Source organism: Pinus tabuliformis, chromosome X (genome assembly GCF_031772625.1).
Source record: "Pinus tabuliformis cultivar Carrire ecotype Pingquan chromosome X, CPIR1, whole genome shotgun sequence".
NCBI lineage: Eukaryota > Viridiplantae > Streptophyta > Pinopsida > Pinales > Pinaceae > Pinus > Pinus tabuliformis.
Genome location: NC_142308.1, coordinates 630,174,697 through 630,200,344, shown reverse-complemented (window position 1 = coordinate 630,200,344; position 25,648 = coordinate 630,174,697). Strand labels below are relative to the sequence as shown.

The following is a 25,648-nucleotide window of genomic DNA, read 5'->3' as shown; positions in this document are numbered from 1 at the left end:
ATGCAGACTTATCTCTTCGAAATCATGCCCAGATTTTCTAGAAACTCGTGTCAGACAGTCCTTAAATTCTGTGCACCTGCCTCGAAATTTGTGCACACCCTGCTAACAGTGACAGCAATAAATGCTGTTGTCAGTTGCCTCAAATTTCATGCCTGACACTGCTCAGAATTTCATGCCCAGCTCCTTGATTTCTGCACTGCTGTAGCAGCTCTGACAGACCTCAATTTTCACAGTCAGTGCCCTCGAAATCCATGTCTAACACCCTCAAATTCCACGCTGCTTCTAACAGCAATTAATGTCTTTCAGTCCTGTTGACCATTGAAGTATAATTGAAGAATTAAAGACTCCAGGCCTGAGGATATGTCTGAAAGTTCATGTACCATTAGAGTTCAGAGATCCTCAGAGCTTTTAAGCTTTTTCTTCTTCTTCTCTATTGTACTCAGATTCCGCAAGCCCTACAGGGATGTTGTAAAGTGATGCTAGCATGATGAAAAGAGTCTTGTGACAGGCCTAGGTAGCTTGTGACATTACCATCAAGTGAGTTTACTCTAGGGAGTTTTTTTTACTTGGATAATTATTGGTATTTTTTTAGCACTTAATAATAAATTGAGTTTTTTTCCCAGTTATAACCCGAAAACCAGAGTGCGGCTTAATGGCAAAGCCTTGGGAGAGTCTTAGTGTCTAGAGTCATTGTATATTACCATGGTAGATCACTCAAAAAAATTCGCAAAATTTGAATAGGTCTAGGGGTCATTTTTAAATTTTTAAAAGTTCCCACAAGACAGAAATTTTAATAAATTTTGTACGTAAACTGTAGTAAGTGATGTCTAGAGAAATTGTATGGAGTATGTTGTTGAAATTTCTATGTCTGACACGTCAGGAATCCCTAGTGCATTATCTGGTTTATTTTCTCCTACTTGTTCTTTTCATTAACAAGTTATTTATAAATATAAATACTGAAAATAAACACAAATGCAGCCTTAACACATATACAGATGAGCAATTGAAATAACTGGGACAAACACACAAGGGACACTGTTATTTTTGGACAATCGTCCCCGGAAAAACGTAATGCAGGAAAATTGGTGCAACAGATATGAAGGTTTTATTATTATGCAGTTTCTGAATACAACTATAGTGTCAGAAATGGCTCACCCAACAGAGAATGCCCTCGGCAGAAGTACCTCTCCTCGGAGACAGATATTTCAGCTGATCAGTCACCGCATGATCGATCTCACAGTAACTACCGCAGCTCCTTCGCTGGAAAGCGAAAGCTGCTCCAAGCTTCTCGACTGCTCTGTGTCACTCTTGCTAGGGACTGCGTCACCCTCTCAACTCCAGTTTGCCCCACGAAAATCTCCAACACTGCCTCTTGGCCCTACATCATCTCTGCTAGCCTCTGCGCAGCTACTGATGCCTCTGCATCAGCCTCTTGGCTCTCTGTGTCAACCCTCTGGCCCTCTGCGTCACCCACATTGGCCTCCTCAACCTTTGTGTCAGCCTTCCCAGGATCTGCGTTGTCTCTTTGGCACTATCTCTGCCTCTCTGCGATGTATTCTCAGCCTCATTCTGAACTACCCCTCATTGCAACAGATCACTTGTTCGATTATCACAGCAAACCCCACTCCAGAAAATCAAACTGACTGATCAATTTGGTGTATCTCCAACTGACCCTCAAGCCTCCTCTTATACTTTTTCTATTGAGTCTTCAATGGTCGAGATTAAGTCCGTAATGAATGGCTAAGATTAGATTTGGCTTGATGCATGTCATTAGAACATTCTCACCCAGTTTTATATTAATACCCATTAATATTTTAATTTCCATTAAAAACATTAATTATTTTAATATCTCTCCAACCAAGTGGAATTTCCCCAAACGATTTCTGGGTCTTGGAGATCTTATGTGCCTTAGCCTCTCCACAAATTTTCATGGCTAGAGCACATCCGATGCTACCACAAATCAACATATGTGTGCTCAGAATTACACCTCTACTTCTCAACTTTCTACTAAGACACACTTTGAGGAGTGAAAAATAACTTATGGACACTCAAAACCCACTTTTCCAAAGTCTTTGGGAAAATGTGGCAATAAATTGAGCCAGCAATCAAATAAATTGGAGAAAATAAATATCCACACATGACAAAATGGTGCGGAAATGAGGTGGAAATGTTTCAAGAAGTCAAAGTCAAGTTACCAAGTGATGTGAACTCGACCTAAGCCACAAATCAAGCAAATCGAATTTTTGTGGAGAAGACAACGAGTTTGAGAGAAAATCCCATGATTTGAGGAAATGATCTCGAGTTCCAAGGACGAGTTAAGGAGTTTGGTGGAGTTGTGTTGAGTTCACACGAGATGAGGTGGAGAGTGGTCTCCTACCACTCCACTCCATCTCCACATGTCCCTCTTCTACTAAGTTTGAACTCCTCTTCATCGATAGCATGTGCCATCTTGGAGAAATTCGACTTGCCACTTGGGGAATTCAACTTACATGGAGTTGCTTTGGGATTCTCACCATTCCACATTGGGATCTCTACCATTCTACATTGGGATTGGCTCCTGCACTTCTATTTAAATGAGCCTTTGGCTCTCATTTTGTACTCTTGATACTAGCTATTGTGCTTGCAGAAGCTTTGCTCCTTTGCACACTTTCAAAATTTATCCAATAAAGATTTTGGGGTTCACAAATTAGATGTTCTTCCTCCTTGAGCATGGTATGTAATTTTGTTGATTAATGTGCTTATTTCCTTTTACAGGTGTTGTATATTTCATGCTTCCATATGCTTTAAAGATGTATGGATGTACAGTTATCCTGCATCAATACATGATTTAAAAATTTGCTCTAGATTTAGATAGTCCTAGTTGATTTCACATAAATCTCTAGGCTTCATTTTCATTGCATAATTTTTAAATCTATATGTGGAGCTAATCTTCAGTTGAGTTTGGTATAAGGGAAATTTTTTGTTGGATCAACGATCAAGCGTGAGGGGAAGTCATTGGAGAGAACAACCCACTCTTGATGTACTCTTAGAGGAACTTCTATTTGATTTAGCTCCACATTTTAATCTTACAAATTTTTTGCAAGGGTGCTAGCCATAGCTTGTATACAAGTCAAGTTATTTCAAATTTAAATAATTCTCTCAGAAAATATTGTGCTTTATTGTTGTAATTTGTTATCTAAGAGCTTAATGATGTCCAAGCAAAGAGAGGAGTTTACTCATACTCTTTAGCTTAACCCTTGTAGATTATATTGTCTATACATTGCTTTTTATTGACTAATTTTTCAGCTAACTCTTGATTTGTTTTGCAGCCCTACTAACTCATTTTTATGGCAGCTTGAAGAACATTTATTTGAGACATCTAACACACTTTTGTATGACCTATTCATATAGAGTTTGTAGCCTTATTTGTGACTATTCGCAACCTCATTTGTTGCTACCCAATGTTGTATTTCCATGACCTTGGTGTTTGGGATAGAATCTTAAAACTCTGACGCTATCAAACCAAGAATTTCAACAAAGCTACTTTGCACAACGGAACAATACAATGCAGTAAACCAAACACGTGCACAATAACAACAATATGTGTAATCCAACTTCGTTATATTATCAACATATAATACAACAGTCTAGGGCTTCTGTACTGGGGATAATGGCCCTCAAATATCCACAAGTACAAGAATACAATATATAGTGACAATCTTGCTACTCTAGTGCACAATCACAGCCTCTATGTCGTATTTCATCATGTTGAAAAGTCAGTCTCGAGTTGTCGTTGCTCAATTTCGCTCTTGTTACCAAATAACTGAAACCTCCCTGCCAAACTGGCCACAATTGTTGGTACCCAACTCCAAAATACTTCGCAATTGAAGTACTCTGGCTCTCGTTCCCAAAAGTTTCAATAACAATTGCTCAAATCTCCAATTCTCAATTGCAATCTATCAGCGCAGCATTTCAATCTTTAGTTCCGAATTTTCCAATTCTCAATTCTAATCTCTCAACTCAGCGTTTCAATCTTCAGTTCTGAATTTCCCTCTCAGTTCTCCTTCCTTTTTTTTAATAACTGAGTTATCCTTTGAGTAAACGTTTTATACAGATGCATAAAATTTAGAGAGTATTCTAAGTAATGAAATGGATGGTGTCACCAGTCAGGGATTTAGAAAAGAGAGCGTTGTAGCCGATTTTCCTTGATTACGAGGCCCTTGAGAGAAAACGAGATTGACAAAATTTCTTAAAATAAACATAAAAGGGGTTGAGGACAATGATATACAAAATGCCCAATATATATATATATATACACACTAAGCGGCATATTCATTAAGAAAAGACCCTTTGACTCTAGGAACACCTTATAACCTATGAAACCAGATTCGTCCCCCAGGCCATGCATGTCTTGAATCTGACGAATCAGACACGATTCGAGCCGATTCGTGTCTGAAAATCAGGACACGTCGTGTCCGATCAGGACACTTCGAATTCGGAACGTGTCCTGATCAAGACACTTTGAATCCAAAAATCAAGAACCCGCAAAACATTATAAAGGCATATTTCCCCATTCTATTTGCACATTCACTTGTTTAGTTTGTTGTGGGTTTGCTATGGGTGCTTGGGAGCAAGGAGCAAAAGGTGTGGGAGCATTTTCAAGGAGATTCAAGCAACAGGTAAGTGCTAGACCCTGTCAGATTTGATGATGGTGATACTATAAAGGGGTCATCCTCCACACCAACAGATGTAGAGATGACTTTGGATATAGAGGAAGAGGATGCAACAAAGGAGAGCAATCATGACCATGATGATGAGGACAATGATGTTGATTTTGATGATGACTATGAGAATTGATGACTCATGAGTCATGAGCTACCTACTACCTTGAGGCTTGTATACTTGTAGACTTGTAGTTGTAGTTGTTTTATACTTGCTATTTCTTTTTGCCATTGGCATTGCACTACCTATGTAAACAGTAACACATTTTGATTTTGATGACTTAATGAGAAAACTACAGTATCTTTATCTTACTATCTTGTCTTTCTCCTATTGGATCATTGATGAATTGAATATGTATTATAAATTTTTAATTTATCATTTATGTCACAATTGTATTTGTAATTTTGTATGCATAATGTTACTTTGTAAAACTTACATCTAGATGAAGATCTATGTTTGAATCAATGAATTTGTATCATGAACGAGAATTTGTGTAAGAAATATCTAATTATATATATATATATAACGTATCCCAACGTGTCCTAGTCCGGGGGGTCAACATGTCTATATCCGACACTCGAATCCCTGTGTCAGGTGACTTAGCTTATAACCAAGCATATAGACCAACTTTTTCAAAACAGCAAATCAAAATTAATAGAAGGTTACCCAGTTTTGAATTTGGAGCAACTCTGATACAAAACCTAATTAAAAAAATTATATTACTTGGGCAAAAGAAGGATCTAATAAAAAAAAATTAATAACACTTTACTATTTTACAACACTGGTGACATCATACATTAATGCTACAATACTATGCCATTTTTTTTAACGCTCAACATTAATGCTACAATACTATGCAAGATTATTGCTCTACTATTATCTAGTAGTGTCTATAGATTTTTCTAATTATATCTAAACTCTTCTCTTGTGGAAAGCTCTAAAAACACTGAGTTGTAGAGGATACCTACTTTTAATAATTCTAATTCGAAACAATGCCTTTTATATCTTTGTCCAACTCAGCATCAATATTACTAAAAGAAAAATACATGTACTTCAAATGTCCATTAATCTAATAACATGGAGTCCTATCCTTGGTTACTTTTTCTCAATTGTTTTATATGGTGAATTCCACTCCACAGTTTAGTTCTCGTAATATGGGTTGACCTACCTCTGTCACACTGTCAGCCATTGTTCTCCATCTCTCCATAGGTAGCCGTAATTCCGAACATAAATCAATTGTCCTTCACTTCCTATTTGCTCTCTAACTGCCCCTTAGTCCATCAAGAAACAACACATAGAGACTCCAGGAGGATTGCCACTTATCACTGCTGCAAGTCACTTTTTCTACAATGAACATGGGTTGATCCAATCTGCTACTCTAGGCTAGCCAATACCTAAGCTATCCAACTGCCTTCTTAGTAGCTTCCTTCATCCATCAAAGAGCTACACATAGGCTCAAAATCTTCACCCAATCATGCAACAGTCCAAAGTCCTTCTTGTTTGCTGCTCTAGGGCTACTTTGGACACCAACACATTGGCCTCCAACAATCCAAAGGTGCCCAATACTTCACTGTAGAATCTGCTCCTAGGAAAGGGCTTCTAACCACCAAGTCAAGCCCAACCACTTGGCTTCCACAGGCTGCAAACAATTATGATCCAACTAGCAATCTATCTCAACACAAAACTATCATAAACACATACTTCACCTCTGCTCATGGGTTGATGTGTACTGCTGTCAGTTTGCACTACTGGTTAGGGCTGCAACAAGCACTACTACAGCACTTTCTTTCACATCCAGGCCTCCTCCACAACTGTGGCTTCCCTTCAAATAGCTTAGACCACTCTCTGTTGTAGATTTGGGCAATAAACAACCCCCAACGAGCCTTTGCGCCTACCAAAACAAGAGGTTTGGGTCTGCAGCTTGTTCTGCTCCTTAGGACAACCTTTCATCCCCCTGTTCAGGACACTCAAGGCCTCCGGCCTACCTGCAATTAACCTCCAAAAATGCGGCTTGTTCAACAGAAGTGAACCCTCCTCAAATCACATTAAAACACATCATAAATTATGCCCAGACCTGTGGTTGCCTCTCATCTTCAAGATCGTACCTGTGGGAGAGAGTAAACACACACAAACAGACCCAACACTTGTACTCCTTGGTCATCTAATCTGCGGCTGCCTTAGAGATAGTTTTCTATGAGAAGATGCACATTTGGATGAGTAAAAATGAACTCTATCACCTCCTATTTATACACAAAAGGAGGGATCCATGAATTCTCCAAGAGACATGACTTTTGGACATAACCATCTCAAGCCTACATGACGTGCAGGTCCAAAAACCCATCATTATCTTAAAAAAATCCACAACTCATCATAGACAAGTCAGAATTCGGCAATTTTTGTTTCATTGCATTCTCCTCAACATCCTATATCATCTCCATCCATCACATGTCTAAAATGCCTCATGCTTCTGGCCTAGGCCCTAAACATCAATGGGTGCAAAACTCCAAGCTTGGGTTCCAAGCCCACAATGACCCATTGTGGTGCTCCAACCTCCAAACCTCGAACCCTAGGGCTTGGAGTACCTCCCAAGCTACCAAAAATCAGCACTCCATCTTAGCGAGGGAGGTACTTCCAAGACTAGGAACTATCTCATCATCATCATCACTACTCGCAACGCTCGCCCAACTCCTGGGGCTCACAATTGCAGTAATCCGTGTAGCATGAACTACGCCTCCCTCGAAAGTGTCGTTGTTACTGGAAGCATCCTGCTTCTTCTTCTTCTCTTGGAATGTCTTCCATTCTCTCCATGATTCCTTCTTGGAAGTTGTAGGAGCACACTTGCTTGCCACTAACCATGCGCTCTTCCTGGGCTACAAAGTCTCCCTCTGAACCTACAAGCTCTCTCTAGAACTCCACTCCCTCTAAGCCCCTAGAACCTAGACCTTCTTTTGTGAACTTGTACCTTCCCCTTTGAATCCTGCACCTACACCTGCTTCTCTGGAACCTGCACCTAGTCCTCTTGCTTCTTCTTTTCATGGCCCATAGGCTTGCCCATTAGCCTGTATAGACCATGTTGTCTAACTCCAATCACAATACCTGCAGAGCTAGAGCCTCTGGGCCTGAGTCTTGCCTTCCCATCCTGGAATAAGACCTCAAACCCCTCTTCTCGATCACAAAAACTGATATCACGCTATATCAGAGTCCTGGTACAAATATTACATCCTGGACCTACATCATTCGTCCTGACTCCAACCTGAATGGCACAACTCTCGATCCTCACATCTCCTTCTGACTCTTGACACCCAACACCATGTGCAATTTTGAGTCCCATTTCATTAGAGTCTTGATTACCTCCTGTGACCCTGTCATATGTTTCGACGCACCACAATCCACGTACCATCCATCCTCATCGATAGTACCCTGCGAAAAATGAGAAATCATAGCAAAGTCCTCCTCCTCCAACCTCTTGGTGAGAGCATCCATCTCAACATAAGTGGCAACATCGACAACCTACTTCCCTTTCTTCTTCTCATCATCTCTCGTCTTCTTCTTCATCAGACATCTTGACAAAAAATGACCCATCTCGCCACAGTTAAAACACTTGAATTTACTCAAGTCCTTCTTCTACTTACCCTTCATTCGTGCTGCAAGTGCCACATCATCATCTGAAGCCTTCTTCTTCGGATGAAGATCCTCGTCTCGCAACTCTTCCAAAATGGAGTCGTCCCACATCCTATTCTAGTAAGGCAACTTATCTCTGGCAACGATCCCCTTGATGAAGGGCTTCCATTCCTCGGCGAACCCTTTCAAAGCAATCCTCACCATATCACAATCTGAAATAGTCACACTGACAGCAACAAGCTCATCTCTGACATGAGACAACCTCGTCATATACGAAGTCACTCCTTCACCCTGTATCATCTTAGTGGACTTCAACTTATCCTCCAATACCAGTACCCAATTCTCGTTCTTATTTTGGAACAAATTCTGAAGAGCCATCCACATCTTGTTGATTTCTGGTAGCATCAGATGTGCTTTAAGTCTCAAATTTTGTAGGGATAATTAAACACATGTATTTCGCAATACCCAGAAATCGTTTTGGGAAATTCCACCCAGAGACGGTTTTATTAAAATAATTAATTATTTTTAATGAGCACCTAAGTCTAAACTTAGGAAATTAAAATAATTAAAAGGTATTAATCTAACTGTGGGTGAAACTTCTAGAAGAAGACGTGGATCAAGTCAATATGATCTGAGCCATTGAATAGAATCTAATCTAGGTTGTTGAATACTCAACTGGAGGATTATAAGAAGGACTTCGATGGGCATTTGGAAAACACAGCAAGCAAATACTTAGTTACCCAGGTAAAATCAATTTCCTCACTAGTCGAAGTTCGGCAAGAGGAAATCCATTCAGAGGGAGAGTTGCAGGTGAGGAGGAGAGAGGGTATCAGCAACATTCAAGAGGCAGGAGCAGAAGAAGCTGAGCAGAGAAGAGACAAGGCAGAAGTTGTGACGCAAAGGGACAACACAAAAGCTGAGACACTGGAACTGAGTAGTCCCTACGCAGAAGTTGACGCAGTGAGTGACAGAGGGGGCAGCAAGTCCTCTCCCAGATCAGAATTTTGCCAAGGAATGTGAGAAAGTTGTCTGTAAAATTCTCACACAGATATCTTTTTTATTTTGCTAGTTGCATCTTGTACATGAGATTTTTGTTGAAGATTAATAAAGAAACCCTCATCTGCTGCACCAGTTTTTCCCAAACTGAGTTTCTCCAAGGACGATTGTCCAAAAATAATTGTCATTGGGATTATCCTTGTGCTAGTATTTTTCTTTGCATTTACTTCCCGCAGTATTTTAATTATGAAGGTTGCAGTAGAATTTATTTCAATATTTACCGTAGAAACATTGTGAATAACTTATTTCTAAATTAATAAGTAGAAGAGATAATATTAGTCACTACAGTTGGATTTCTATTTTGAAATTTTCACATGGTATCGGAGTTGAGATAAGAGCAGACCGAAAGAGCCAAGCGTTGGAGGGAGTTCAAAATTACTGCACAGGCATAAAATCAAAACCCCAGAGGAATTGCGCAGACTAGTCCTGGAAGGGCAATTTTATCATAAGAAAATCGCTCTCTGAGTGAGTCAACGAAGAGGAAGATTTCTAGGTTGAAATTGCCAGTAACATATGGAGCAACGCAAAAGCTTCAGTGCAGAGCAGTATTCAGGTAAAGGCACAATCTTTTCTACAACAGTTGTTGAGGGCAAAAAAAGCGTCAAAGATTGATAGCACTAAGAAGGATGGAAAATCAAGATATCTCCAGATTATCTTCTAGATCAGAAGAAGAATTTGCATGTTTGTCAAGTTCAGCATTGGTAGATGTTTGGTACATTGATATCAGGGCTTCAGCTCATATGACTGGAGTACAAGAATGTTTCTCGAGCTATCAAGAAGAACAAATGGACTTCTAGATTACTATGGGAAATAGAACAAAGTGTACTCCAGTAGGGAGAGGCTCCATAGCATTTTAGACAGAAGCAAGAACCAGCATCCGAGTCGCTAACGTTCTGCGTGTGCCCGAGTTAGGAATGAATCTGATTTCAATGTCCCAGTTACAAGACAAGGGATACGATGTATGCTTCATTGGAAGAAAAGTATATGTCAAACATGAAAGCTGGAAGAAGAAGAGACAAATTAGAGCTCGAAGCAACAGACTGTATAGATTGTAGCTCGAGTCTCCAATGGCATTAACAGGCAGCAATATTAATGGTGAAAAGGAACTGAATGAGCTATGCCATAGGTGAATGGGACACTTAGACCACGGGGCACTGAGGATGCTCAGAGACACTGTGACAGGAATTCATGTCATCAGTACTGAGCATAACAATATATGCAAAGGATGCGTACTAGGAAAGTACGCTAAAGCAGCTTTTCCCATAAGTAAAAACAGAGCAAAAGGTGTATTGGGATTGATACATTCAGATATTTGTGGTCTAATGTCCACAAGAGCTCATAGTGGTGGCGAATACTTCGTCACCTTTATTGATGATCACTCTAGAAAAACCTAGATCTATTTCTTGAAGACCAGGGATGAGGTCTTCGATCGGTTCAGAGAGTTTAAGGCTCTCGTTGAGAACACGACAGGAAAAAAGATAAAGGTATTGCGTTGAGATAATGGTGGAGAATATACGAACAAAGACTTCATAGATTTGTGTGTAAAGGAGGGCATCAAAGGAGAATGGATAGCTCCCTATAATCTAGAGCAGAATGGAGTTGCAAAGTGCAAGAATAGAACTATTGTTGGAGTGGCAAAGGCTATGTTGTATTATCAGGATCTACCTAAGTTCTTATGGGCAGAAGCTTGCAACACGACAATGTATATCCAAAATAGAACTCCTCACAGAGCATTGGGGAAGAAAATGCTCGAAAGAGTCTTCACAGGGAAGAAGTCGGAAGTCAGTCATCTCAGGATATTTGGAAGCGTGGCATATTGTCACATTCCAGACGAGAAGCGCAGTAAACTGGATCAGACTGCAGAAAAGGGGTACCTCGTAGGATATAGCGAGACCTCAAAGGAATACAGAATCTACATTCCTAGCAGTAGGAAGATTGTAGTGAGACGGGATGTGAAGTTCATGGAGGATGGAGCTTTCAGGAAATGTCAAGAGATGCCAGCAAAAGGCCATTCAATAGATTTTCCATTAGTCGAGCAACAGCACGGGCAGCAAGGAGGACAAGCAGGAAGACAGACACCGGGGTCGAGTACAGTGACCTGTACCAGTATTTCCTCAGAGGAAGGAAATCCAGATAGTTCTCAGCAAATGGAACGACAGGATCAGGAAGAGGAGTTGATTGAGTCTCCCACCACCAGTGGTAGAACCCGCAGGGAAGTACGGCAGACATTGAGGGACGCAGAGGAGTTCGTTGGAGCTCCTATAACTAAGAAGAGGCAGCGTAGACAGCTTGACAAGTACCAGACCTTGGTAGCACAAGTTGAAGAACCCTCTACCTTTCAGGAAATCGTTCAACACCAAGTTTGGGTGGATGCCATGGTAGAAGAGTATAGTTCTATCATGATGAATGATGTCTAGGAAGTAGTACCTAGACCAGAGGATAGATCAGTTGTAGGATCATGGTGGATCTACAAGATCAAGTATGTTGCAGATGGCAGAATAGAGAAGTACAAGGCTAGGTTCGTGGCAAAGGGTTACGCACAAAAAGAAGGAATAAACTATGAAGAGACGTTCGCCCAGTAGCCCGATATACCTCTATCAGATCTGTTATATCCCTAGCAGCTCAAATGGTATGGGAGATTCACCAAATGGATGTCAAGACAACATTCTTGAACGGGGTGATAGACGAAGAGGTGTATATAGAACAGCCTAAAGGCTTCAAAACTCGTCAAAAGAGAACTCATGTGTGCAAATTAAAGAAAGCCCTATATGGGCTCAAGCAGCACCCAGAGCATGATATGGTCGGATTAATAGTTACTTGTAGCAGTTAGGATTCGTCAAGAGTGAGTTTGATCCCAATCTCTACTATTTAATGGTAGAGAATGAGCCACTTATTCTAGTATTATATGTGGATGATGCATTATTTTCTAGGATTGTAAGTCTAGCAAAAGAATGGGGAGATCTTCCTTGGCAAGGAAGATATGCTACAGAGATTCTGAAGAGATTCAGAATGCAGGATTGTCGACCCATGGCTACACCCATGATCACCAACTGGAAGAAAATAGATGCATTAGGAGACAAGGAGGTGGACCCCACCTTGTATAGACAGCTCATTGGGTCGCTCATGTATCTGGTCAACGCTAGGCCAGACATTTGCTTCATTGTCAACACCCTTAGTTAGTTCATGGTGGAACCGAAAAGGGTACATTGGGCAACAGCTAAGCACATTCTTAGGTATGTGCATGGAACAATCGGATATGGGTTGAAATACTCCCAAGGAGATGACGTCAGATTGGATGGATTCACAGATGCAGATTGGGCAAGTAGTTCAGTAGACTAGAAAAGTACCTCTGGGTACTGCTTCAGTGTTGGATCAAGAATGATCTCTTGGTGCAGCAAGAAACAGAAGTCGGTAGCTCTGAGCTCAGCAGACGCTGATATATGGCAACAAACACAGCGACGTGTGAAGCTATATGGCTTAGAAAACTGCTTGTGAGTTTGTTCAGCAAAAGGATGAAAGCGACCAGGGTTTACTGCAATAATCAGAGTTGGATCAAACTCTCTAAGAATCCAGTATTTCATGATCGGTCGAAACATATTGATATCAGATGTCACTTTATTAGAGACTGTGTTTAGTGTGGGACAGTACAGCGACAGTATGCCCCCACAGGAGATCAAGTAGCAGATGTACTCACAAAGGCTCTAGGAAGAGCTAAGTTCATTCAGTTCAAAGAACAGATGGGTATGGTAGAGAATCCGTTTCAGTAGCAGAAACAGGTGATTTATCAGTTACAGTGACAGGAAATGAGAGGAAGTTGCAGTACATATGCAGTGTTGGCAGTGGCAAGTGCCATCCCTTTCTCTTTGTTTGCCACTAAGATCACACCTTTGTGAGGTTGACGATTTTTCTCACATTAACCTGGGTGTGCAAGCGAGGCGGCAACATTTTTTGGCGTCGTTGTCGGGGACAAGTCCTCTTGCACCCGGAATACAACTGACTTTTGGCTTTTGCATATTGGATTTTAGAGTTATATTCCTGCTCAATTGGCGACTCCACTTGACTCAATTCCTGTGAGGATTTCTACTAGGAGGAATCCAAGTGGTCTAGTTAGTCCCACCCTTGATCCTAAAAAGGTTTTTAGAGTGAGTTTAAATAGACTCTCTTCTAGTAGACTTCTTGTTAATCTTGGGCAGGAGGCTATTTCTTATATCCATTTGCTTTTTCAAGGACAAGTAGAACAAGACATCATGAATGATCTTTTTGGTCCTTGTAACTTTACTAACATTAATGGCTATCCACACAATATCCCTGACAAGGCTATTGAAAAGTTGTCTTCTTTTCAAGGTAACAATGCCATTAGTGTTGCATCGCACATAAAGAATTTCAATGTTTGCATCACTAAGTGGTGTAATGGTGCTAACTATGAGGATGTAAAGATGAGACTCTTTGTCCTCTCCTTAGAAGAGGATGCTCTTGATTGGTTCACTGAGCGTCCTGCTAACTCATATGACTCATTGCAAGCCATCATTAGTGCCTTTTTGGACAAGTATGGAGAAAAGAAAGAAGATAGGCACTTGATTAACGCCATTAGCCATATCAAGAAGAATGAGAATGAAACTGTGGAGGAATTTAACAAGAGATTCAATGATGTCGTAAAGAGTATGCCTCAAGATGTTAGACCTCTTGAAAAAAAATTATTATGCTCTTATTTTGATGCTTTTGGTGTTGACACATCTTATGAGTTGAGAAGAAAGAAGCCTGGAAATATAAATGCAACTCAAACTGAAGCCTTAGATATGGAAAATGCTAGAAATGAATTAGGGAAGTTATAAATTCTTGGTTATGGTAGACAGCCATCGAAGTCTCATGACTCCAAAGGGAAGGCTGAGGCAAAGGAAAGTGCCCATGATCCTATTAAGGAAATGACTCAACTCATCAAGACCATGGAGATTAATCACACTAATCAAATGAATGCCATCCAAAACAGGTTGGTGGCCATGGAAAGGAATCAAACTAGGAGATTTCAAAATAGAGGAAATGAGAAATGGCAAAAAAGAGGACCTCCCAATGAACATAGGCCACCAAACCCACTTAAGTCTGCAAATTTAGTTGATGATTATATTCCTTATTGTAGACCTTGTGAGGAGATGCGTGATGAAGCCACTTGTCCATATGTGAGAAGGATCATGGAAGGAGGAATGGTTGGGACAAGTGAGCAAAAAAATTTGGTTGGCAAGGAGCATCATTTGTCCATGGAGAGTTGGATGGAAGTTATGGAGAATAGCCAAAAGGTAAATAAGAAGTCTCCATCTTCCAATAGTGTGAATAACTTTGGTGAGTTGGATAGGATCATGGAGTTATATGGAGAAAAGACTTCATCAAATCAGATTTTAGAGATAGCCAAAGATAGAGGTTTGACTTATCAAAAAATGGGCAAGGAACAAGAGAAAAATCAAAATGCCCCTAAAACTTTCACTCCACCCACATCTGGATTAAATATTGACTTAGGAGGATGGATAAATAATAAAAAGATTTTAGTACCTGTGACTGAAATCCTAAAGATTCCCTCCCAAATGTCTAAGTTGTTGAAAGCCCTTGATCCCCCTCATGGAAAGGAAATGTCAAATTTTTCTAAGGATGGATTTGAGGATGCCCCTATCATTTTGCAAAGTAGTGATACGTGTAGAGGTAACAAGGACCATCAACCTTTCTTTATTACTTTATTGGTCAATGGGCTACTTTTGCAGAATTGTATGTTTGATTCTGGGGCACCATCTTGTGTCATGACCAAGAAAGTCATGAATCAGTTAAATTTGAGGATTCCTAGACCTTACCACAATCTTTGTGCTATGGATTCCAAGATTATTGAAGTTTGTGGTTTGATAAAGGATCTTCAAGTCCACTTGGCAATGCACCCTGATATAATGATCACCATGGATATTGTGGTGATTGATGTTCCTAATGCTTTGGGTATATTGTTGTCTAGAAAGTGGGGAGCTGATATAGGGGGTAGTTTACAGATGGATTTAAGTTATGCTACCATCTCTAATAGTGAGGGCATCATGGTTAGATTGGATAGGGAGTTGGAGAGAAAGTATCATGTGGAAACCCCAAAGAAACCTTATAATGAAATTGTGTATGAATCAGAGAATTTGGATAATTATGCTATCTTGGCTAACTCTATTGCTCCTTTGGAGGAGAAGGATGAATGTAAGAAGGATTAGATTTGGCAGATGAATTTTGATGGTGCTCATTCAAAGTTTGGTAAGGGTGCGGGAATTGTCCTTACCTCACCCCTTGGTCATATATTCAACTTTCCCTATAGACTAGAATTTGATGCAACCCACGATGTAGCGGAGTATGAATCTCTATTGTTGGGTCTTGAGTTGACAGAAGACTTGAGGATTAAATTGTTTGGTATCAAGGGGGATTCTAATTTGGTTAGTCTTCAAGTAAAAAATTAATTTGCTTGTAAGAATGATAGATTAAAGAAGTATTGCAATGTTGTTTGGGACAATATGGAATATTTTGATGCATTGGATCTTCAAGCAATTCCTAAAGAAAAGAATAAACAAGCTAAGAAGTTGGCAATGTCTACATCTACTTTACAGCTTGCAGAGAACTTGATGGATGATAAGGTAGATAGAAGTAATTTTTAGACCATCGGTTCCTGATAATGTTGAGCATTGGCAAATTTTTAATGATGAAAGCCAAGTGATTCGATTTTTGAACAATATGGAGGAATTATCGGATTTTAAAGTTGGCTACAAAGAAGAAGGTTGTAACTATACAAAGTGTAAAGAAGTGTCAAATCCCACTCCTAGGGATCGCGTAGCCATGGAGGAAATGTTTGATAGACATGATGTTGTGAAGAGAAAAGAGGAAAATGGATTGACCCAAGGGAATTCATTGATGTAAACAATGGTACCACTCAAAATTCAAAGGTTATCAAGATAGGAAGCATTACCACCGAGGAAGAAAGGAAAAAATTTGTTGACTTACTTCATGTATATAGGGATGTGTTGGTTTCCTCTTATGATGAGTTGAAAGGATATAGGGAAGATGTTATGGAACATACTATCCCTCTTAAAGATGAGAATGGCAAACCATTTAGACAAAAACTTAGGCAAATTAATCCTAAGTTGGCCCCCTTGGTGCAAAAGGAGTTGCAAAAGATGTTACAAGTTGGAAATATAGCTCACACTAGGCATTCTACATGGTGTTCTAACTTGGTTATAGTGAGAAAGAAGAATGGGTCAATCAGGTTGTGTGTAGACTTTAGAAATCTTAATTTAACCTGCAAGAAAGACAATTATCCTTTGCCTAACATGGAAACTTTGTTGCAAAGGGTAACAAGATCAGGAATGATGTCTTTATTAGATGGATTTCCAAGATATAACCAAGTTATGGTGAAAAAAGAGGATAGACATAAGACTACTTTCACCACACCATGGGGTACTTTTGAATATTTGAGAATGCCTTTTGGGTTAACTAATGTTGGACCAACCTTTCAAAGGGCTATGGACTATGACTTCAAGGGCTTAATCAGAAAATTTATTGAGATATATCAAGATGATCTAACAGTGTTTTATTAAGATGGAGTTTCTCATGCAGACAATCTTATCAGAACCGAACTGGTGATCGAACCGAAAAACCTTGTGGATCGAGAACAAGTCGAGACCGGACCCAAACTGGGAAAAACAAACGATTTACCAGAAACACCAAACATATATATATTCATGTGCATTCATATGAATCCAAACCATTTATACAAAAATATGCAAAAGGTCTCATTTACATAGCATCTAAGGGTGCACGTAACCAAAATAGCATCGAGTGCAATCCATCTTTGGAGTCTGAACCAAAATACATCAACAAATAGGCTCTAGATGGCCTCTAGCATCCAAAAAACATCATGCTAAAACAAATGCCTACATATCATCAAAATCATTGCCTATATTGGGGTCTTCGTCATCAATATCACCATTTAGGCATTAAAATAAGATAGAAAAAACATAGCATGCCATGTCAAGATTTTGTTTGATTGATGAGTACATTTTTAGTAGAGTCATCATAGAGGAGTTTGACAACCAATGCCACTAACATCAAAGTACATAGAGGGCTTGGTGCTCTTTATTAAATACTAGTTCCATACCCTCATACCTGATAAAATCCAATGGAAATGTTGCAATCCTCCCAATCCTGAAATCCTAAAAATTGTTAAGTCTGTTGGATTTTGAGTAAAATCTAAAATTCTACTTTCTCCATATGAAATCCAATGAGGTTGGAACCACTCTCAAACACCCTAAGTCATTTCATGGTAATGTTAAAAATTTAAGTAAAAAGATGAAAATGAAAGATAAAGGACAATGTCACTTTTACTTTAAGAATTTAACATTACCATGAATTGCATAGCAATACTAGGGCCATAGGCTTGATTATTAGGTTGAGGGCCATAGGCTTGAATATTAGGCTAGCCTAGGGGAGAATTAGAAGTGGGCCAACCAATTGAAAAAATCCAAAAATAGAAAAAGGTAAATTTTTTACATGTGCTTGCATAGGTACAAACTGCATGGAACCGGTCCTGAACTAGTCGATTCGGTAAAATAGGTTGGTTTGGTACCGAATCGGCCTATTCCAATTCAGAGGCCCGGTTCGAACCGTTTTTGGGCCAAAAACGGTCGAACCAACCAATTCCATTGGTTCCGGACCAATTCTGATAACACTGCATGTGAATCATCTAAGGCAAATTTTTTATAGGTGTAGAGAGTATGGAATCTCCATAAATCCCGCAAAATCTGTTTTTGGAGTGACTGAAGGGAAGTTACTTGGTCACATCATCTCTAAGGATGGGATCACGATTGACCCTGAACGAGTTGAGGCAATTCAGAAGATCCATTTGCCTCATAATATTAAGACCCTTCAATCATTTCTAGGAAAGATCAACTTTCTTAGAAGGTTCATTCCAAACTATGCTGAAATTGCTAAGCCTATTCAATCCCTTTTGAAGAAAGTTGTTAAGTTTATTTGGGGAAATGAGCATAGGAAGGATTTCCAGGAAAATAAGGATTCCATTGCAAAGGCACATGTGCTTGTTAGCCCTAATTACTTTAAGGAGTTTATGATTTTCTCTTTTGCTTCTAAGGATACTATTGTTGGTGTGCTGCTTCAAAAGAATAATGAAGGGTATGAGCATCCAATAGCTTTCATGAGTAAATCGCTTCAAGGGTTGGAATTAAAGTATAATACCATGGAAAAGTAGGCTTAAGCCTTAGTCAAGTCCCTTAAGCAATTCAGGACATATGTGGGATATTCTAAAGTGATTCCTTTTGTCCCACACTCTATTGTACAAGATATTTTAACTCAAACTAATTGCTTGGGAACAAGGGCTAGGTGGGTCTCTAAAATTCAAGAGTATGAAATTCCCCTATTGCAATAATTCCTTTCTCTTCGGTCCTAGAGTCTCTCACTCCTTCGAGAACATCACTATCTCAACAATAGCACTGTAATTGTGTCTCCATCCTCTCCGATAGGTTCTCTTTAGAAATTATCCATGGGACAAATCCCTCATCTCCAAAGTGATCAAGGGCTAGGATTTCCTAACTTTCTTTGATCAACGGTGGAGTTTAAATCTAAGTCACTTATATAATTAATTATTTATCCTTAGAAAAGCATTAGCCCAAAGCAAAGTCACCTAACACGAGGACACGGGACAAGCAGGACACGAAAATTTAAGCGTCTGACACAGGCATGTTGACCCCCTAGAATAGGACACGTTATATATTATTTTATTAAAAATATATATATATATATAATTAGATATTTCTTACACAAATTCTCATTCATGATACATAAGACATAGCTCTAGATTCTATATTGTAAATTTAAAATTTGTAAGTTTTACAAAGTAACATTATGCATACAAATACAATTGTGACAGATTCATCAATGATCCAATAGGAGAAAGACAAGAAACTGCAATTTTCTCATCAAGTCATCAAAATCAAAATGTGTTACATAGGTAGTAGCAATGCCAATGGCTAAAAGAAATAGAAAATAGAAAATAACTACAAGTACAAGGCAGTAGGTAGCTCATGAGTCATCAATTATCATCATCAAAATCAGCATCACTGTCATGGTCACCACTGCTCTCCTCTATTGCATCCTCCTCCTCTGTATCCAATGTCATCTTTGCATCTGCTAGTGTGGAGGATGACCCCTCAACAATATCACCATCATCAAAAGTGACAAACTCTAGCACTAGCTCATTAAGATCCAAGTTGGCCAATGCCAACTCAACACTGTTGTCCAAACCCATATCATCAGGAAAGATATCCCACATCTTTGTCTTTCCCTTCAACCACTCATCTGTCTGCTTGTAAATAAGATGAAGGTTGGGGTGCACATACACCATTGTCTCTGCTGTGGACTGCTCAAGCCTGCTCTTCTTGACACTACACAAATTCCCATATGTGCTCCAATTCCTCTCGCAACACGAGGTTGAAGTCATCTGAGAGAGGAGCCTCATGGCTAACTGTTGTAGAGGAGGGCTTGTTTCCCCATGAGTTGCCCACCAAGAATAGGGCTTCTTAGCCCCCTTGTCTCTAATCATATCATATCCTACAAATCGACCAGTGCCAAGGGAAAAATTTGCAAAGGCATCCTCCACCTCATCAAAGGATGCTCTATCCGGAAAAATCCACCTCAATGCATCCTTCCTCCCCTATGAAATTTCACCATCCATGTGAGGAGTGCATTTGGGGGAAGGTCCACCATTCATCCACTCATGGTTGTAGTATTTTGGATTCAATGAGTGAGCCAAACAATGCAAAGGTGTGCAATTCTTGTCCCATCTGCTGACAAGAATATCCTATATGGTGTTGAAGAAGGCCTCTAATGATGTTTTATACTCAGGGCACCCACTCTGTAAAATAATGGTCCTCACAGACTCAATCATGGAATCCCATCCCTCATAAACCTCTCCTAGGATGGTTTGGCCTGTATCCGCAAATCGTAACAAAGCAATGATAGGGTCCATCATCTTAATAGTGAGATCTACCCTCTCCCACCAAGCATCATCTAACACTATATCCTTGACTCTTTTTGAGGAAGCTTGATCTCTCTTTATCCAAAAAGACCAAAAATCTGAAATAACCATGGCCCCAAGAGCGGCCTTGACCTCCCTCAACCTCTTCAACATGATGAATGAAGAGGCAAACCGTGTATATGCAATCTTCAACAATGATAGATGGGTGTACTCCTTGTAGACTGTGAGGGCATTTGTATGATTTTGTACAAAGTTGTGGATATGTCGTGCATCCTCAATAACACTTCCAATCCAAGGCACAACAGAAGCAATAGATTTAAGTGCTAAATTCAAGGAATGGTCAATGCAAGATGTCCAAAATACTTGTGGATATTTAGCTTCCACAATCATGCCAACAGCCTTGCAAACAAGTGCATTATCTGTAATGATTTCCACACAACAATCAACACCTACATCTTCAATAACTTTAATGAACAACTCACCAATATATTGTGCATCCTTGTATTGTCCAAATGATTCCACTGATTTCAAGAAAATCGGTCCATTCAAGGAAGATACCATGAAGTTGATGAGTGGGTGGCATGCTGGATCTGTCCATCCATCAGAAACAATACTAACCCCAAATGTTGGTCATGCTAATTTAATAAGCTCAAGCATCTTGCCCACCTCTTTCTTTGCCTTAGTCAACAATGTGGTTCTAAGCTTCTTTGGCCCAGACGGCACAAACCCTGATGGAGCCCATTGAGTTAGAGCTTGGCACATCTCAAGAAATAAAGGTGAGCATGCAACATTAAAAGATATGAAGTTCTGATAGAAAAAGAATGCAAGGTGAGATCAAGTTCTTCCCGTTTCTCTTTCTGAAAAATCTTGTCCATTGGACCAAGTCCTACTGCCTTTCTTTTTGTTGCTTGACCCACACCCCCACCAAAACTTTCAAATGGAAATTTGTTGTTGCTTTTCCTCAAGAATGGAAGGGGATCATCATTCTTGTTTTATTAGATGATGTAGCCACCCTTGCCACACCAACATTGGCCTCTTTTTCCATTTCTTTCCTCTTAGCTAAAGACAACTGTGTACATGCTCCAATCCCATAGCCTGGTAAAGCCAACAAATGACCTTTCACACGGTAATAAGTGCTCTTGAAATGATTGTTGCATTTCCAAGCAACAATGCCTCCTCCCTTCAACTTGTTGCACGGCCTTTGATCTCTTGTGACACACTTCCACAAGGGATATTTGTTTTCTTAAGCCTGTTGTCATTCTCAATTCATTCTACCCTCAACATTTGAAGCTATTGTTACAACCCCACTTCCAATAGAGGGAACACTTGCAGCCCCTGATGAAATTGGAACAGAAGGGGCATCACCAATGGGGACATTCTTCCCCTTCCCTGCTGCGCTTGATTGAGCCATGAATGCTATAAAAAAATAAAGCAAAAATGCACATGCAAATTGTTGTAATAAAAATGCAAAAAAAATAGAAGCAAAATGCACTTACATGTTGCTTGAATCACGCATCCAAAATGCTCCCAAACCCTTTGCTCCAAGCTCCCACACACTCACAGCAGAAGACACACTCAAGAATGAGCTCCAAATAAGCCCAAATAGAACTTTATGGGTTGCGCGACACATTTCTTTTGGGACATGTGTCCCGAAATCGGGACACACAGGACACAATGTCGAAATTCGTGTGTCCCTTGATCCTACCCTCCAGGACACGTCAGACACACTGAAGGGACATGTGTCCCAGCAAATCGTGTCTGATTCGTGGGATTCAGGACACACTAGGGGTTTTGGACGAATCTAGTTTCTTAGGCCAAAAGTCAACATTAATTAAATAATTAATCATTTTACTTTTCCTAAGTTAAAAACTTAGGAAGGAAATCATATTAGTTGCTCCTCTTGAACAAAAACCTAAAGAGGACTTCTCTCCTACATGCCAAGACACTAAGCATATGCAGAATACCTTCCAAAGGTAGAAAATCAACAAGAAGGTGGTGCTAAACATAACTTTGTTGTTGGGAAAAATACTGAGAGGGCCCCGGGGGGGGTGAATCAATATTTACAAATCAATAACTTTTTACATTTCATATTCAAATTTCTATACGCGACTTTACTGAATGGAACCTATGTGTGCACGCAACCGTTCTTAAGACAATTAACGTATATCCAGTGAACTTATGATTCAGTTAATCCATCATATGTTTGTCTTCAGTTAGTGCATTAGTACTTTATTAAACATTAGATAAACAATAACCATGTGCTGTAATAATAAGATAAACCATCACACATAAGCAACACACATGAACACTGGATTTAAGGTGGAAACCCAATGCCGGAGAAAACCACCTGTTTTTTTCGTCTCTGTCTTCTTTTTAATATAAAGAAAAAGTTGTTTACAATCTTGTATTGGCGTGGACTCATACCAGTATGTAAGCACCCACCTGCAGAAGGCTACAACCTTCACTCGTTCTCGAACTTCTACTAGAAGGGAGCTACAACCCCCTAGCTCTTGTATTGGATGATATGTTTACCAGTACGTAGGCGCCAGCCTACAGAAGGCTACAACCTTCATTCTTTCTCCAGCTGCTACTGGAAGGGAGCTCCAACCCCCTAGCTCTTGTACTAGCTGATATGATTAACAATACATAGGCGTTGGCCTACAGAAGGCTGCAACCTTTATTCTTTCTCCAGGGACCACGTTTCATAAATTTTCAAACTGGATACTCATAGTACACATCAACACAATATGTAGGCCATGTTTCATCAAATTTTCATACTGGACCCATTATCAACACTTAAGCTCAATATCAAAACTCAAATTGTAACTCATCATTGTAACACATTCATCCATCATTGATACATCTGAATCAATCAATCACTGAAACCCAATCATCAATCTCTAACTTAATTGAAACCCAATCATCACTTTCTGAATCAACCAATCATATAACTGAATCAAACAATCAATGAAACCTCTGACACAACTGAATCAACCAATCATCAATTTCTGATACAACTGAATCAACTATTCACTCAAAACCCAATCAATTGATACTTAATCAAAATTCAACTAATCAACTGGAACAGTCAGATCACTATAACCTGCACACAAAGCTGAACCCAGAACACTACATCAACAACCAGAACCAACTACAACATCAAAACTCAAATGTCAGAACGTATACGCTAGCGTAACCCAACCTGCGTATACCTCTAAAGATACTGAATCATAAAACTTCTAAACCAAAAATTGTACTACCCAAAGACATTCTGAAGATCTATTGTCATATTACAGAGTTCTAAATAGATAGCAACAAAGATCACCCTTCTTACTCAATCAATCAGTCAACCAGACTCAATCTCCTTATATAATCAGTTTTACTTTAGATCTAATGAAGACATCATTGACAAACAGCAGTAAAACAGTAGCACTGATCAGATAGATCAGTTATTTCTGAACAACAAGCCCTTCCTCTGCATATGCTACTTGGAAGTGTTGAATCTGCGTGTATACGCACCTTCACCGAGGCGAACCTGCGTATAGATCTGCAAATAATGACTTATAACTTCGCAGCTTTTCAAGACTTCAGATATACCCAGATCATAGCATTTAAAGGATAAAACATTCTTTAGCACTCAGATCTAGCCTATCCATTATGAAATCATACAATAATAAGTCATTTCAGGTCTCATGATCCTGATCCAACACTGTATTCAAAGGTGCACAAGATGTTTCAGATCTATATCATAACCATAGCCCTTACAACACAAAATATACTTCAGATAGAATTATTCATGAAAAACCCTTTCACTTACACATTTAACCCTTTGATCTTCTCCTCCTTATATACTTAGAGCCTTTGTCAATACCATGCACCAAAACAACACTTAGAACCTATGGTATTCTAAGACGGGATCAAGTAACTGTTATTCCATTCAATATTGTGGGTTAATACCATGGTATGGACCCTTGGTATTCTTTAACCTTAATTTTCCATCCCATATGCGCTTTTCCTTTTGTGAAACTGTGTGCATACATATACACTCCCTTTATTTTGTGTACCCACGTGTATATGCTACTTGGACTACGTGAAACAGCGTATACAACATAAATCATTCTCTTTCTTTTTTATTCTGATCTGTAATCCTTTGTCCCATCATCCTGTTCTTTTGTGCCATTACTATGTTATCTCTTAATAGACCTGTTACAATGTGAGTTTCCATCATACATCACTTTTGAACTGATTCCTCTAAACTACCTTGCATTTTGTCACATCTGTAAACACAACTGCCATGCATTATGTCACATCCTGTTTATACCTTTATCAAGTAGTCCATTCATCAAATAGGTTGTCATCAAGGACAACTCATCAGGTAGGTTGCTTATCAAGAAGAACACTAACAATCTCCCTGACCATTATTTTGTTCCATCATTCTATCACCTCTGATATTTTTGTTCCATCTTTCTATCACCTTTGATCTAACTTGTAGATTCATCTAGTTACCATATACTTGTTCTGTTACGAGTTGCCATCAAGGACAACACTAGGGGTTTTGGACGAATCTGGGTCTTAGGCCCAAAGTCAACATTAATTAAATAATTAATCATTTTACTTTTCCTAAGTTAAAAACTTAGGAAGGAGATCATATTAGTTTCTCCTCTTAAACAAAAACCTAAAGAGGACTTCTCTCCTACATGCCAAAACACTAAGCATATGCAGAATACCTCCGAAAGGTAGAAAATCAACAACAAGGTGGTGCTAAACATAAGTTTGTTCCCTTTGTAAACAAGCAGAGTTATATTAGAAAGGAGAAATCTACTGCAAAAGAAAAAAGGAAATGCCATATGCTATTAAAGGAGGAATTTTTCAAGAGCCAAAAGTTCAAAATTAACAACCATACAAGATATAAAACACCATGCATACTTCAAAACACACAAATGTGCATATATAATAACGACTTAATGCAAACTACAACTTAGGCAATCCTGCAACAGAATCCCTATGGAAGGATTGATATATGGCATGCTCTTGAAGCATGATATTTTTAGGTATTCAAAAAAAGCACCACAAAGAAAATACCTGTATTCGTTCGAGCAGGAAACATCTCATGGTGCTCAAACAATGGACCAACATGCTCCAAAGTCAATGAGTTTATGTCAAGTACCTGTACAATGTAAATAATAAACTATAAAAAACAAAGTACTAAAAAAAAAAAAAATC

The 25,648-nt window shown here is 39.3% G+C and overlaps 1 protein-coding gene across 1 annotated transcript in view; it reads right to left on the bottom strand.

Moving 5' to 3' along the window:
* The window catches only part of LOC149141575 (diaminopimelate epimerase family protein), a 253,730-nt gene that overhangs the window by 23,039 nt on the left and 205,043 nt on the right, over positions 1 to 25,648 (bottom strand). Inside the window, exon 7 of the mRNA XM_089448256.1 lies at positions 25,508 to 25,592. Coding sequence (XP_089304382.1) covers positions 25,508 to 25,592 — 85 coding nt within the window. The remainder of the gene's footprint in view (positions 1 to 25,507; positions 25,593 to 25,648) is intronic.